The sequence below is a fragment of the Chrysemys picta genome, chromosome 20 (assembly GCF_011386835.1).
Source record: "Chrysemys picta bellii isolate R12L10 chromosome 20, ASM1138683v2, whole genome shotgun sequence".
NCBI classification, from domain to species: Eukaryota; Metazoa; Chordata; order Testudines; family Emydidae; genus Chrysemys; species Chrysemys picta.
The window spans coordinates 22,252,710-22,267,300 of record NC_088810.1 but is presented as its reverse complement, the minus strand read 5'-3'; the positions used below and the strand labels follow the sequence as shown (position 1 = coordinate 22,267,300).

Genomic DNA, 14,591 nt, shown 5'->3' with positions numbered 1-14,591 from the left:
ATCAGCCTGCATCCAGGAAGGACCAGAAACGGAGGGCCACTGGCATTAAATATGTAAACACATAGGGAAGGAGCAGGACAAAGAGGTTTGGAGCACAACTGATTGAGAAAATTCAGAACAACAACAAAGACAGGAGTGTGTCTGTGTGGCATCCATACGTGCATTCCTTAGTGGGGAAAAATACATCAGAACAGGTTGGATAAACACCTGTCTAGGTTTATTAGGTCCTGCCTCAGTGCAGGGACCTGGACTTGATGACCCCCAATTTTTTTTTCTTCAGCAAATTAAAAAAAAATCATTTTGAATCAAATGAAACTTATCACACGCCCTGAACTGTTTTGTTTTATTTGGAGTTTTTAAAAAACATTTTAAAGAGTTTTTTAAATAAATCTGAGGGAAATTCCACAACATCTTTCGGAAACAACTTGTTCCGACTTTTCCGAGTTTCTTTATTCTTGAGCAAGAATTCACCAAAATCAACCAGAATTCCTAAATTGTTTTGGTCAGCCCAAATCTGCATTTTTGGTCAAATAAAAGTTATTTGCCTGAAATATTTCACCCAGCTCTGCACTAGAAAGCCTGCAAATGTTCTCGCTGCTGATGTCCATACAACCTTAACTCTTCCCCTGGTCAGTCTGCTTTAGTTTAATTAATTAGATGATTGCACGCTATTATTTCTGCAGCATTGTCTGCCATTCAGGAGGACTTACTGTTACCTTATTCGTGATTCTTTGGAGAACTCCCAGGTCATTATGAAAATGTTTGCTAATCTTGAAAGATTCTTAGTCTTTTCCTGTAAATGGTTAGTCACCTAAAATGTCATCCCAGATACTTCTCTAAGTCAGTTTCAGGTACCTAACCCGAGCGCAAAAATGATACCATGGGACCTAGCAACCAGTCACTAACCGTCAATTAGAAAGAGCTGGAACTGAACAGTTCCTGAAAACTGCTCATCGAAACCAGCTATTGAACATTTGCATCCAACATGGTGAGGGCAATAGGTAAAGTGCTGCTAACCAATAAAAGAGGCCAATAAAAAGGGTCTAAATTCACAATCAATGTTATTGTTAGTATGATAGCCACGTGAGAGGCCACAAGGACGCCCAGGGCCCTGTTGTGCTAGGTGTTATAACCAGGCTGTCCCCGACCTGCAGAGCTTACATAAATCAGTCAGACAAAGTTAGGAGGGGAAACTGAGGCACAGAGCGGCGCAGTGACTTGCCCAAGGTAGGTCAGTGGCAGAGCTGAGACTCTAGATTCTAATTCAGTACCTGATCCATCTATGTGCAGTTAGATAGGCAGGGCTCCCTCCCACCTTAGGCACCTACATGTTCCATTGCTTCTGTCCTATCTTTCTTGAGCTGAGGAAAAGTGATCCCCAACTAGATCAGTGCCTCCCTTTTTATAACCTTCCAGTCTCCTCTGTCAGGTGACTCCCTTGTCACCCTCAATAGGTGTCTTCACTGCCAGGCAACCTCACCCCGGCTAACCTAGTTTTCCTAGTTTGGAGCCAGTCCGTTGTCGAGCGTGATCACATTTCAACGGGCGAGCACTTAAGTTAAATGACCCCCTACCATTGGGGCACGGCCCCTACCCCTTCCTGTTCCGACATGCAGTTGAAAGGACAACAGAGACGCCAAAAGGCTGCACAATCCATATGGCATTTTCAGCTTGGTAAAGGTACATACAGCGAGTTCGTAACTTCACACCAAAGTCATAAATTAGAGAGATTTCCCCAGAGTATCACAGCAACAAGTAAGGTGACCAGATATCCCGATTTTATAGGGACAGTCCCAATTTTTGGGTCTTTTTCTTATATAGGCTCCTATTACCCTCCACCCACTGTCCCGATTTTTCACATTTGCTGTCTGGTCACCCTAGCAACAAGCAAGCCGCGTGAGTTGTGGGCTAAGCTGCCAATGTCACGGTGGTGCCATAAGTATTTGTTTGTTTCCTACTCACACTTTCTTTCATGCTTCTGCCCCTTTTGTTACTGTCACAGGGTGTGACTGCCTGGCAGCATCACCCACTTCTGGCTAAAGGTGGCATTCCCTGCCTCAGTTTCCCTTCTCAGGAACCCAGTAACTCCACTTCAGGCCTCTTGACTCAATATTATTCACTATGGAGTGAATTTACTAATAAAAGCTGGTGCCAAATAGTCCAGAACAAACATCTTTAATAAAGCAGAGATTCTCCTGGCATTTGGGGTTGCTCTGAAGCCCACCTCCTGAGCCCTGTTCCCAGCCTGGGCTACCCCTCAGTCTCTCCTTGCGGCAGGAACCTCCACCCTCCTCCTGGAGCAGGTTAATTCAGGCAGTCGTTACCTCTCTCCTTCAAACAGGAGTCTGCGGCTCTCCCCTGCTGGGAGGAAGTATGTTTGTCCCCTTCTCCCAGCTCATCCCCAGTTGGGAAGAGAGGGGAGCCTTGCCCTGACCTCCCAGCTGTTTCCTTTCTCCCAGGTCCCTCATAATTTGTCACAGGTGTGGCAACTTCCTGGACAAACCTTACTGAATACAGGTTAACCTTCTTGAATTAAGTTTATGTATCGCTGAGTGCCAGGGACAAGGCTGCGTGAGAGACAAGAGAGAGGGAGGTACTCTCTTTTATTGGACCCATTTCTGATGGTGAGAGAGACCAGCTCTCCTGCAGCTCTGACTTGTATGTGCAATTCCCTCCAGGAAGGGAGGCCACAGCCTCTCCGGGTACTCAGAACAGTGCGGGGTTGTTATGCAAAATCCCTCAGGCTGTAACACCTCTGGGGCTGGAGCACCCACAGGGAAAAATTGGTGGGTGCTCTGCACCCACCAGCAGCTCCCCGCCCTGCCGTCCCCCCCAGCTCACCTCCACCTCCACTCCGCCTCCGCCCCTGCGTATGCAGTGTGCCCGCTTTTCCCCCCTTAGCTCCCAGAGCTTGCGCCGCACAACAGCTGTTTCGCGCAGCAAGCGCTGGGAGGGAGAGGTGAGGAGGGGGAACGCAGCGCGCTCAGGGAAGAGGCAGGGCTGGGGCCGGGATTTGGGGAAGGGGTCCAATAGGGGCAGGGAGAGGGCAGAGTTGGGGCAGGGACTTTGGGGAAGGGGTTGGAATGGGGAGGGGCAGGGGTAGGGAAAGGGTGGAGTTGGGGCGGGGCCAAGGACGGGGGGGGGGGGGCAAGCACCCAATAGCACCAGGGAAGTTGGCTTCTATGAGTGGGCCCACCACAGTCCCAGACTGCACGCGGGGTGGGGGGGGAGGAGGGAACCTAGTGACACAGAGTGTTGGGGTACTTAGGGATTGGCTTGTTTTGAAATGGGATTAGCTGGATTTTGGGCTTATTGTGAAAGTCGGGGGGCTTATTTACCACGTGAAAGTTGGCAACTGTGCCCACAACCTGGAGCGGCTGCGCTTTTAAACTGGATTCTCCAGAGCCCAACAAACAAAGGAATAAATAGCCTGAAATTAAACTGATTTAGGGCCTTTGTTCTTATCCAGTAAACAGCCAGGACCCTTTCCCCCGCACCTGCAGAGGTGAGTCTATTATAGCACCCAAGTACTGGCCCTTGTCTCCGCAACATCATCTTCCTCTCAGTTCTCTAAGTCCCTGGTTCAATCTCCAGTGTGTTGGCAAGATGGTGGATTGCTGTCAAACGCGGCTATTTCAGGAGTTCATTTTAGTTTTGTGTGTTTCACCAGGCGCTGGGGCGGCTCCAGGCACCAGCGCAGCAAGTGCGTGCCTGGGGCGGCAAGCTGCGGGGGGCGGCCTGCCGGTCGCTGTGAGGGCGGCAGTCAGGTTGCTTTCGGCGGCATGCCAGCGGGAGGTCCGCCGGTCCCGCGGTTTCAGCGGCAATTCGGCGGCGGGGACGCTGAAGGCGCGGCACCGGCGGACCTCCCACAGGCATGCCGCCGAATCCGCGTGACCAGTGGACCACCCGCAGGCGTGTCGCCAAAAGCCGTCTGACTGCCATGCTTGGGGCGGCAAAAACCATAGAGCCGCCTCTGACCAGGTGGAGACAATCGAGGGGTTCGTTGCGTTCCCTTGGCTTCCACGGGAATGACAGCCTGTCATAACTATAAAGGGAAGGGTAACAGCTGTCCTGTGTACAGTACTATAAAATCCCTCCTGGCCAGAGACTCCAAAATCCTTTTCCCTGTAAAGGGTTAAGAAGCTCAGGTAACCTGGCTGGCATCTGACCTAAAGGACCAATAAGGGGACAAGATACTTTCAAATCTTGGGGGAGGGGAAGGCTTTTGTTTGTGTTCTTTGTTTGTGAGGTGTTCGTTCTCGGGACTGAGAGGGACCAGACATCAATCCAGGTTCTCCACATCTTTATAAACAAGTCTCTCCTATTTCAAACTTGTAAGTAAATAGCCAGGCAAGGCGTGTTAGTTTTCCTTTGTTTTCTCAACTTGTAAATGTACCTTTTACTAGAGTGTTTATCTTTGTTTGCTGTACTTTGAACCTGAGACTAGAGGGGAGTCCTCTGAGCTCTTTAAGTTTGATTACCCTGTAAGGTTAATTTCCATACTGATTTTACAGAGATGATTTTTACTTTTTTTTCTTTAATTAAAAGCTTTCTTTTTAGAACCTGATTGATTTTTCCTTGTTTTAAGATCCAAGGGGTTTGGATCTTGATTCACCAGGAGTTGGTGGGAGGAAGGAGGGGGAATGGGTAATTTCTGCTTGTTTTAAAATCCAAGGGGTTTGGATCTGTATTCACCAGGGAATTGGTGAAAGGTTTCTCAGTGCTTCCCAGGGCGGGAAAAATTGGGAAATGGTGGCAGCGGACCAGAGCTAAGCTGATAGTTAAGCTTAGAAGTTTTCATGCAGGCCCCTACATTTGTACCCTAAAGTTCAAAGTGGGGATCCAGCCTTGACACAGCCTTAGACCCAGTTATGGACGAGGAGGAGAAATCCAAACGCCAGGATGGAATCGGCCGTCTTCCGAGCCAGGGACAAGGGCACAGCTGAGTTTTTCTCTGAAACAAGACAAGAGCCTGTTATTTATAGGCCGCGCCGGCTATTTATTAACAATACTACACATGGGCTGTCTCGCCCCTGCCATGGAAAACCCACAGGAGGGGGTAGAACTTGGGGGCAAGGATGAGCAGGGGTCGAAGGAGAGGGGAGCAAGGAGAGGATGCCCAACGAAATGCAGGGAAAACAGCCCTGTCCCTGGCCTGAGTGCTCCGCCCCCCATGTCCTCCCGTGGGTGCAGAGAGAGCCCCCCTGCTGCTTCAATCACCAGGATGATGTTTCTCAGAGGATCCCCCAGTTATCGACACAGGCTCCTAGAACCTCACTGCTGGCTCCAGAACCCAGTGCCAGGCTGCAATGGCACCGTCCTTGTGGCTAATCCTCTGGGATCCCCCTAGAACACACAGTCTGCACTGCGCCTTCCCCAGGGAGCCCCCCGCTGCATCACTTTGTACCTTGTGCTAACGCAGACACCACACCCTGCACTGGTGCCTCTAATGGCCCCGCTTGGTCGGGCCATCGCCAGGGACTGTCCCCACAACTTCTAGCTCCAAAGCACTGGCCTCGACCCCTTGAACTCAGCCCATCACAGCAGCAGCAGGTGGCTCTCCTGTGTCACAGGCACACACGGCCCTTCCATCCCTGGGCAGCATCACGCCGCGTGGCCAGGATCCGTCATCCAACACGTGACACTCCCAGCAGCACGGCGTTGCCAACCTAGCCCCACGGTGGCTGCAGCTTCACCAGCAACTCACAGCCCAGGGCAGGTCAGCAGAAGAGTGCTCTGGGGTCCCCTGTGGGGGAAATACACACTGGGGACCAGCGAACGAGACTCTCCTTCAAGAGTCACCAGAACCACGGCTGCCCTGCTTCAATGGAGACCTAACCCGAGTGGCTGCAGAGGTAGCCTCTACAGCCAGATAGACACAGCAAGAGAAATGAATGCAAAGTGAATGTTACCAAATACCATCCCATGAGCAAAGGCTTCTGTAATTGATGAAGCCTGTCTCATTGCTGATGGGGTTGCTGATGATGCATTTGTAAGACACATCACTTTCTGACTTTAACGCAACGTCCAGTGCAGGGCCAGCTCCAGGTTTTTTGCCATCCCAAGCAAAAAAAAAAAGGGGGGGGGGCAGAGTGCCACCGACGAAGCAAAAAAAAAATAAAAGCCATAGAGCCACTGCCCCTTAAAAAGAGCCGCCCCCAAAGGGCCGGGGTGCCGCCCCTTGAAAAGTGCCGCCCCAAGCACATGCTTGGAACGCTGGTGCCTAGAGCTGGCCCTGGTCCAGTGTGCTGCTATTTTTGCCCACTAAATCCTTTTCATTCTTGCACCAGCGGTAGGTCACTTGGGTGGCATCCACAATGCACACCAGGGTGACATTGCACCATCCATCTTTGTTGACCCTGATAGTGACCTTCACACTGGGCTTAGGGACGGGCTCTGGAAATAGAGAAAAGAGAAATTCAACAACAGGCCAAACTGTGACAGATCTAACCCTGCGCCAGATCCTCAGATGATGTAAACGGGTGGGGCTCCAATGAAAGTGATTTATACCAGCTGGGGATGTTGCCTATATAGATTTTATACAGAAGGGTCTATTAACTAGACAAATTAAGACTGCAAATAAGGCATAAAATTTTAACGGTGAGAGAAATTGACCATTGGAACAATTTACCAAGGGGCGTGGTGCATTCTCCATCACTGACAATTTTAAAATCAAGATGGGACATTGTTCTAGAAGATCGGCTCTAGGAATTGTTTTGTGGCAGGTCTCCGGCCTGTGTTATCCAGGAGGTCAGGCTACATGACCACAATGGTTCCTTCTGGCCTTGGAATCTATGAATGATGCTCATCTAGTCGGACTTCCTGTGTAATGCAGATCGGACAATTTCACCCAATGGCGCCTGCTTCCAGCCCATTGACCTGTGGCTGGATGAGAGCGTATCGTTTAGAAAGAGGGTCCAACCATGATGTGGAGACCTCAAGTGATGGAGAATCCACCATATGCCTTGGTGAGCTGTGTCAATGGTTCATTTCCATCCCTGTTAAATGCAAACACAAAATGAGACGAAACTTTCTTCTAGCTTCAACTTTCAGCCAGTGGATCTTGTTCTACCTTTATCTGCTAGATTGATAAGAGAGGGCTCTTCACGATCTTCTCTGTGTGTCGGTACTGCTTTAAGAGCGAGTCACCTTTTAACCTTCCCTTTGATAAGCTAACTAGAATAAGCTCATTAAAAAGTTTCCCATTGGAGAGCCTGTTTTCCAGATGTCATCGTTTTCCTTCAGCATTTTGGGGGTCATGAAATGCACCCCTTGTTTGAATCACAGACATTAGATTAACAGTACCAAATTCCCTGTGTATCCCCCCACTCACCTAGCAGAGTGCATGTGACCCTGGGCTCTGTCTGGGTGTTTAGCCTCCATCACCCCAGGACCTCTCAGGACTCAGTGACCATATCCTCACACCTGAAGCACAGAGAGACCCCTGGCCAAGGCCTTAAGCCAAGACTTTGAAACGTGACTAGTGACTGTGTGTCCCGCAATTCTGGATCCCCTGTAGGAGCCCGATTTTCAGAGCCCAGATGCTCAACACTTTCTGAAAATCAGGTCCCTTTAAAGTGTGCCCAGAAAATGGGGCATCCCAAATCCTTAGTCATTTTTGGAAACATTGGCCTAAGTGACTAAACCAAATCTCCTGGGTGTCAGTCCAATGCCTTGGCTACAAGACCATCCTTCCTGGCCCTTACCAGCTTAGCCTGGAGGGTTATCAACTCCTTTCTTTTATGGAGTCCCCTCCCCCAGAGGCCTTCCTGGCGCTCACTAGCTGGTCTCCCCTGCTTTCTGATGTGTGTGTAGCTGTTCCCTGAAGACGTCTGGGTGGCTCCATTACCCCCCTTCTGCCAGCAGGGCAGCAATCTGCTTTTGCCTCTGTTCCCATTTGGTCCATTGTGGGAGGTCCCAAAACAGGAATGACATTAAGGTCGGTACCTGACCCCTCCCCTTAAAGCCCCAGTCACAAAGATTCCAGAAAGAGCAGCTCTGGCAATGGAGAATTGGACCCAGAACCTGAGCTGAGGGTCTGGCCCATTTCCTGGGAGCCTCTTTGGCCCATCCAGGCTGTTAGCTGCTCCTTCCCCTGCCTTGTGGGCGTTTCAGGGTGGGGAGAGAGGAGGGTGCATTATCAGGGCCCTTCTAGCTCCCTGAACCTCACCATCCCTGACCCTGTGCGAAGAGGCTGCTCCCGACTCACCGTACACGTCCAGTCGGAATAATTCATTTGTCTCCTGGCTTTGGTTGTCTTCCACTTCCATCCGGTAGGTGCTGCTGTCTTTCTTCTCCAGCTGGTTAATTTCCAGCATGTGATTCTCGTGGTAATGCAGTTTATTACGAAAATAGTCACTGGGGTAAGACTCTGACTGACCCCATTTTTTAATCAGGATCTTTTGGGTGGTGTTAAACCGCCAGGTGATCTGCTTGTATTGCTTTGGGACTGACAGTTTGGGGTTTAGATACACCGTGCCACCGACAGTCCCATTCACCTGACTGCGTGGCACCTCTTTGTCCTCGTAAGCTGTCAACAGACAAAAATCAGGGTTGCAATGGGAAGCAAAGGAACAAGCATTAATTACTCATAGTTGTTGGGTGAACTGGGACACGCTAGCGCAAATGCCCCTCGCTGTGCCTCAGTTTCCCCCGTAAAATGGGGATAATGCCATTCACTCTCTTTTGTGAAGGACTTTGAGCTCTTGTGACAATCAGGTTCCAGACTGCCCCCCTCCAGGGGAGAATAGAAGATTTAGGCCCCCCAAAATGAGCAATGGAACCAACTGATTGCATGCTGTATTGTTCTACAATGGAGCGTTCCTTGAGTCCGGTTTAACCACAGTCCGTATACATATCGCATAATGACCATCAAGTTCAGACTATCACAAGCTTTCACAAAAGCCCTTACTCAATATACTCCCATAGTACAACAATACACCGTGCAATCAGTTGGTTCAGTGGCTCCTTTTTGGGGCTTAACCTGTTCTTCCCCTTTGGGTGTCCGGACCCAGTATCACAGATCTACAGCTGTAAAGAACCCTATCTCTAGGTATTGTTGTGTTGTAAGTCCCTAGTGAAATGGAGCCTTGCTTGGGGGCCACTAGGTCTTGAACCACTCTGATATTTGTACTTAAAAAGCTTGTTGACCATTTATTTCCCAACAACAATATAATAAGCACAAGGGCCTGACGGTATCCAAGGGGGCCTGGAGCAAGCAGAGCATTGTGACTTTGGTATCAGCGAGGACAAATGTATACAAGATTGTCTAGTACATTGGTGGAAATTCGAGTTAACGCCTGAGCTAACTATGGGCCCGGGGGTACAACCTGCCCAGAGGTGTGAGCTAGCACAAATGCAAGTGACCCACAACGGGAGAAATGAAAGGAAGAGCAAGAAGAAGCAAAGAAAAGGGCAAGGAAGGGAAGAAGCGTCATTTAGAGAACCGACCACTAAAGGAAACGGAGATCCCTGGGGCAGGTGTCGCTGGGGAGACGCAGGCCAAATGAGGTCTGCCCAGCTAAATGAAAGGACACTGGCCTGTCCCTCAAGTGCAGAGATCAGGGAGACTGGCATGAGGGGGATGCCCATTTCTTGGGGTCAGTGCCCCAAACCGGCATTCAGGAGTGGGCGTGGGCTGTTCATCTCCAGGGGCAGGAGTCTGCCATGCTGCTCTCTTATGTTGAAATTATTGGGGTAACTTGGGCAGTGAGGTCCTAGAAATATCCGTGGGGGATTAAACGGCAAATGTGGTTTCTGCAAAAAATGACGTTTTCCACGGGAAAAATGTTGATTTTGTCTGAACTATTTCTTTGGTGCGCGGGCAAATCCAAACGGAATGTTTCGCCCTTCATCTGTGTCCACCTGGGCTAGTGCAGAACCTCACACCCCTGTTCTCCTCCAGCCTACATCTCCCATGATGCACAGCAGCCGTTCATCCCGAGGGGAGTCCCCACAAAGTACCACGGCTGCAATGAAGCAGCAAGGATGGGACAGGATATTCTTCCTGCCAGGGGAGATTTAACTGATGCACCATATTTTCCTCATGTGCTCTAGCAGGTGGATCCTGCTGAGTTTGGCTACACCCTGACAGCGCTGTCACCGACTCACTGACTTTGGACAGGTCACTTCCTCACTCCGGGCCTCAGTTTCCCCCTCTGTATAACGATTCCCAGCGAATTCCCAGAGATCGCTGTGGTAAGGTTCAGTTGAGGTCGGATTTCTTTGCTCCTTGGTAAGTAAAGTTGCTACAGAAATGCAAAGTATTGTTTTTATTTCCAGTGTGGGCTTAGATTGCACCCATTTTTATTTTCTCTCCTGCCCCTAATTTGTTCTCTGGGGACCTAATCAATAACCAACATACGATGGTCTCACCCTTTACATTTCCTGTTCCACCCACCCAACCCATCTACAAATCACCCAGAATTAGCAGGAGAGGCTGCTTTATGCTGAGCCACTTCCTGTCCCATCATTTCCTTTCTCAGAGACCATTTCGTCTTTTGAGGGAGTTGGGTTTTTTTTAATCACGGAAAGAGCATTTTCGTGAGTGACACATGCAGGGCTGGATTAACCTTTTGTGGGCTCAGCGCCAAACATATTTGTGGGCCCCCATAGAGGCAATGAGCATGGTGTGGGGAGGTCAGTCCCCAGAGCCAGGGGCCAGCCAGGGGCAATGGGGCATGGCATGGCAGGGGCGGCCCCTCTCCGCCCAGCGCAGTGCGAGGGCACTATTTACAAACCGGCAGTTGCCAGACGCATAGTGGCCTGCCCGACCCTATGCTGCCAGCATGCCCCTTCCCCTCGGGGGCGGGCCCATGCCGCGCCACACAGCCGCCTCACCCACCACCCCCTCGACTCCCTATGCCCAGCGTCCCCCCGGAACTGCTATGCCCAGTAGACCCCCACACAGACCCTCCATCACAAACGCACAGTGGCCTGCACATCACCACCATTCCCCAGCCCGCCCCCACAGCCACATCACTACTACCCAATGCACTTCCCCACAGCCCACCACCACAACTACACAGCACCCCACTCAGATCCCCCACTGCCCAGCATCCCGACACACAGACCTCCCGCACGATACCCCGCACTGCCCAGCAGCCCCCCTCCCCACCTACACACACCTCCAGAGACCCACTCCCTCACACGCTGCCCCCTGGCCACTCACCGGCCCTGCTGGAAGGGGACGGTGTCTGTCCGGCTGAGCAGGCAGCGCGGCCGGAGCCAGTCCAGTGCCAGGGCGGGGAATCACTCTGGCCTCTCAGGAGTGGTGCGATTAGCCAGGCCAGGGTCTGCCCCCGCCCTGGCCAGACTCCCTCAGGACCCACTTGCCTGGAGATAGGGTGACCATATGTCCCCGTTTGGCCGGGACAGTTTCCTTTTTAAGCTCTGTCCCAGCCGCTTCTGGCCCATTAGATATATTTATCTGGCCCTTGAGTTCCCGCCAGGGAACGGGGTCAGGGGCTTGCGCTGCTCTGCCTGCCCGGCGTTCCTGCTGGGGGGTGGGGTTGGGGGCTTGCCCCTCTCCTCCCACGTGGCGCTCCCCAGCCCCTGACTCACAATTTCCTTGATGAGCACGCAGAGCCACACTGCACAGGTGCAACTTCACCGCACTGTTTCTGGGATCGGAACCTTGCCCCTATGTGGCAGCCCCCCCACCCCATGCGACAGCACGCCCAATCCCCTCCCGGTCTCCTACGGCCCCACTCTCGAGAGCCTTCAAATCGTCCAGGGGCCTCACCCATCCCACCTAGGGTGCCTCTACCCGTGGCAGTGCCTGTTACGGTCACCTTGGTGTCATTGCCGGCAAGGCCCCTACGAGTCCCCACTACCACCCGTGTAGATAGGGTTACCATATTTTGAGTGTCCAAAAAGAGGACGCTCCACGGGGCCCCGCCCCCGCCCACACCCCCGCCCCAACTCCACCCCTTCCCCAAAGTCCCCGCCCCAACTCCGCCCCCTCCCCTGCTTCCCGCGAACATTTGATTCACGGGAAGCGGGGGCAGGGGAGGAGGCGCGGCCCAGTCTACCCCCCTCCCAACTGAGCGGCTCCCTCTGGGGGCCGGCCCTGGCCCCAGCCCCAGCGTCTCCAGCCTGGCTCGGCCCGGGCCAGCTCCCGGCTGAGCACCCCCGGCCCGCCCAGCACTGTCGGCCCGGCAGCACCGTCGGCCCGGCCCAGCACTGCCGGCCCGGCCCTGGCCCCGGCCCCCGGCCCAGCACCGCCGGCCTGGCCCCGGCCCCCAGCCCAGCACCGCCCGCCTGGCCCTGGCCCCCGGCCCAGCACTGCCAGCCCGGCCCCGGCCCCCGGCCCAGCACCGCCGGCCCTGCATGTCCCTATTTTCCCGGACATGTTTGGCTTTTTGGGATTTCCCCCCGGACAGGGATTTGAGGCCCAAAAAGCCGGACATGTCTGGGAAAATCCGGATGTATGGTAACCCTACGTGTAGAGCCGCCCCCACCCCATGCTACATCCCATGAGTCTGCCCTCCCCGCACCTTGGTAACATCCCTTATAGAAGCTGCCCCCCCTCCATGCTACACCCTATAGAGTCCCCCTCCCACACCGGGCATTCATGGCCCACCATACAATTTCCATACCCAGATGCGGCCCTAAGGCCAAAAAGTTTGCCGACCCCTGCCATAGACACTTAATGGATGACACAAGGATTAGTAAATACACTACCTGTTAAACCAGCATTGAAAGCACTGACATGCCTCTACTAAGTTGGGACTTTCAACTCCCCCCCGCTGCCACCGCCATATTGCCAACCCTGTGCCTCCCAAAATCATGAAGGAGGTCCCTCCCACATGAGATTGTCTTTTTTAAAATATTAATTTGGGGTTCTTTTTTATGTGCCTGCTGGGTTTAGAACATTTATGGATCATGTTTTCAAGCTTTTCTCCAGGGCTAGAAACTTAGCTTTGATTTTATTTAAAAAAAAGTGAGATTCTCACATAATCACAGGGCTCCAGCAGCTGGGGATTTTTAGAAAAATACCAAGACTCACAACAAACTCACAAGAGTTGACAACAACGGAATCCCTATTTCAGAGTAAGTAGAACAATCCCCTGTCTGATTCCCCTGGTCACTTCTGTAATGCTGTACGCAAGAGGAAAAAACAACCCTTTCTGATCAGAAATGTGGGTTTTGATGGCTCTAATTTCAGTGCGTGCAGGAACAAATGTTGTCAATGATAAAAAAAATGATGAGCTTCTAGATCCTTGGAGACTCAAATACTCTGGAATCTTTCTCTGGAGCTTTCTAGTCTGTGGGCTGGGGTTAGTTTCCGCCCTTTGATACATGGGCGCGGTTCTAACTGACTTCCGTGAACAAAGACTAGGCAGGGTAAGGAAATGTCAGTGGTCCAGCACCCCAGCTAACTACAGTTAATGAGTTCTAACAATCTCTCTGGAGCTTTGATGCAGAGACTCGTGCGAGCCCCTTGGCTTTGGTCTCTGTGATGGAAAAAATGAGCTTTCATTTAAAAAACAAAACAAAAAATAAGTTTCTAAGCCTGTTCTTGTGATGAGCCTGAAAACTGTAACTTGAAAGGAACAAGGCAGCCGTGCTCCACTTAGCAAAGAAATGTCGGCAAAACACTAGATCAGAATTTCAAATTCGGATGAGAAATTTTGATGGGAAGTTTTTGAAAAGTCCCAACACATTTTCCCCTTCCTCAGATTGTCAATATCTTAGTCACTTCTACAGCCAGAAGCTAAAGGGAACCAACAATATCCTTTCCCCCACCTCCAGCCCTCCAAGATAAAACTTATCTCGCACAAGGCAGGGGAGTTTGAGAAAGAATCAAATCACTACACGCGTGCACACACAGCCCAGATCTGTAACCCAGCTCCAAAACGGGTGGAGGGGTTTGGGAGCGACAGCTCCGCAAAAGAACTTACATTAGAACAGCACCTGCCCACTGCGAAGGATCAGCCTTAGAGACATAAAGAGAAGTGCCAGGATGGCTGGAAGAGGAATGTGAAGCAAGCGCCTTTTTCAAGAGAAAACACAAAATGTTCGTCTTACCTTGTAAGCTGCTGAGCACCACGAGGCACGCAAAGGTTGCAACTGCTACCGCCATCTTCCCCAGCATCGCGGCAATCGAAATCCTCTAATCAAGTTACGTTGTCAAAGGACCTGATTCTCACTTACACCAGCCGTGTAAAAGGGCCTTTATATGGGACCAAATTACAGTACACCTGCATTAAGTCCCCGTTACACTGGGATAAAAAGGGCTTGATGTAAATGAGAGACAGGCCAGTCGATTTGAAAACAGTTACTTTACCGAGAAAGCGTAATGCGACAGGTGTGGCCGGATTTTCAACGTATCGCAAGAACAGTTGAACTTCCCTTTCTGCAGCGTGTGACAATTTGTCACAAAACCCACTTCCTTTGAGCCAAGATGCAGTCAACAGTGTATGAACACAGCATTTTAGGCATAGGCTACTGCGCAGAATCTAGCACAATCAGGGTCGGATTAAGACCTTTAGAGGCCCTAAGCACTGAAAAGGTTATGGTGCCCCCATATGTAATTCAAAATAAAAACAATACTCTACCGTAAAATAAAATTTTATTTTTCGAAATGA

At 51.3% G+C, this 14,591-nt stretch overlaps 1 protein-coding gene across 1 annotated transcript; it reads right to left on the bottom strand.

Moving 5' to 3' along the window:
- Window positions 1–329: 329 nt before the first annotated feature.
- On the bottom strand, window positions 330–14,361 carry LOC101949392 (CD48 antigen). The gene is given in 5 exon segments (XM_065573601.1): window positions 330–4,954; window positions 5,920–6,013; window positions 6,224–6,396; window positions 8,210–8,530; window positions 14,032–14,361. Coding segments are annotated over 5 exon segments (750 nt in total). The 5' UTR covers window positions 14,099–14,361; the 3' UTR covers window positions 330–4,859.
- Between the last annotated feature and the right edge of the window lie 230 nt (window positions 14,362–14,591).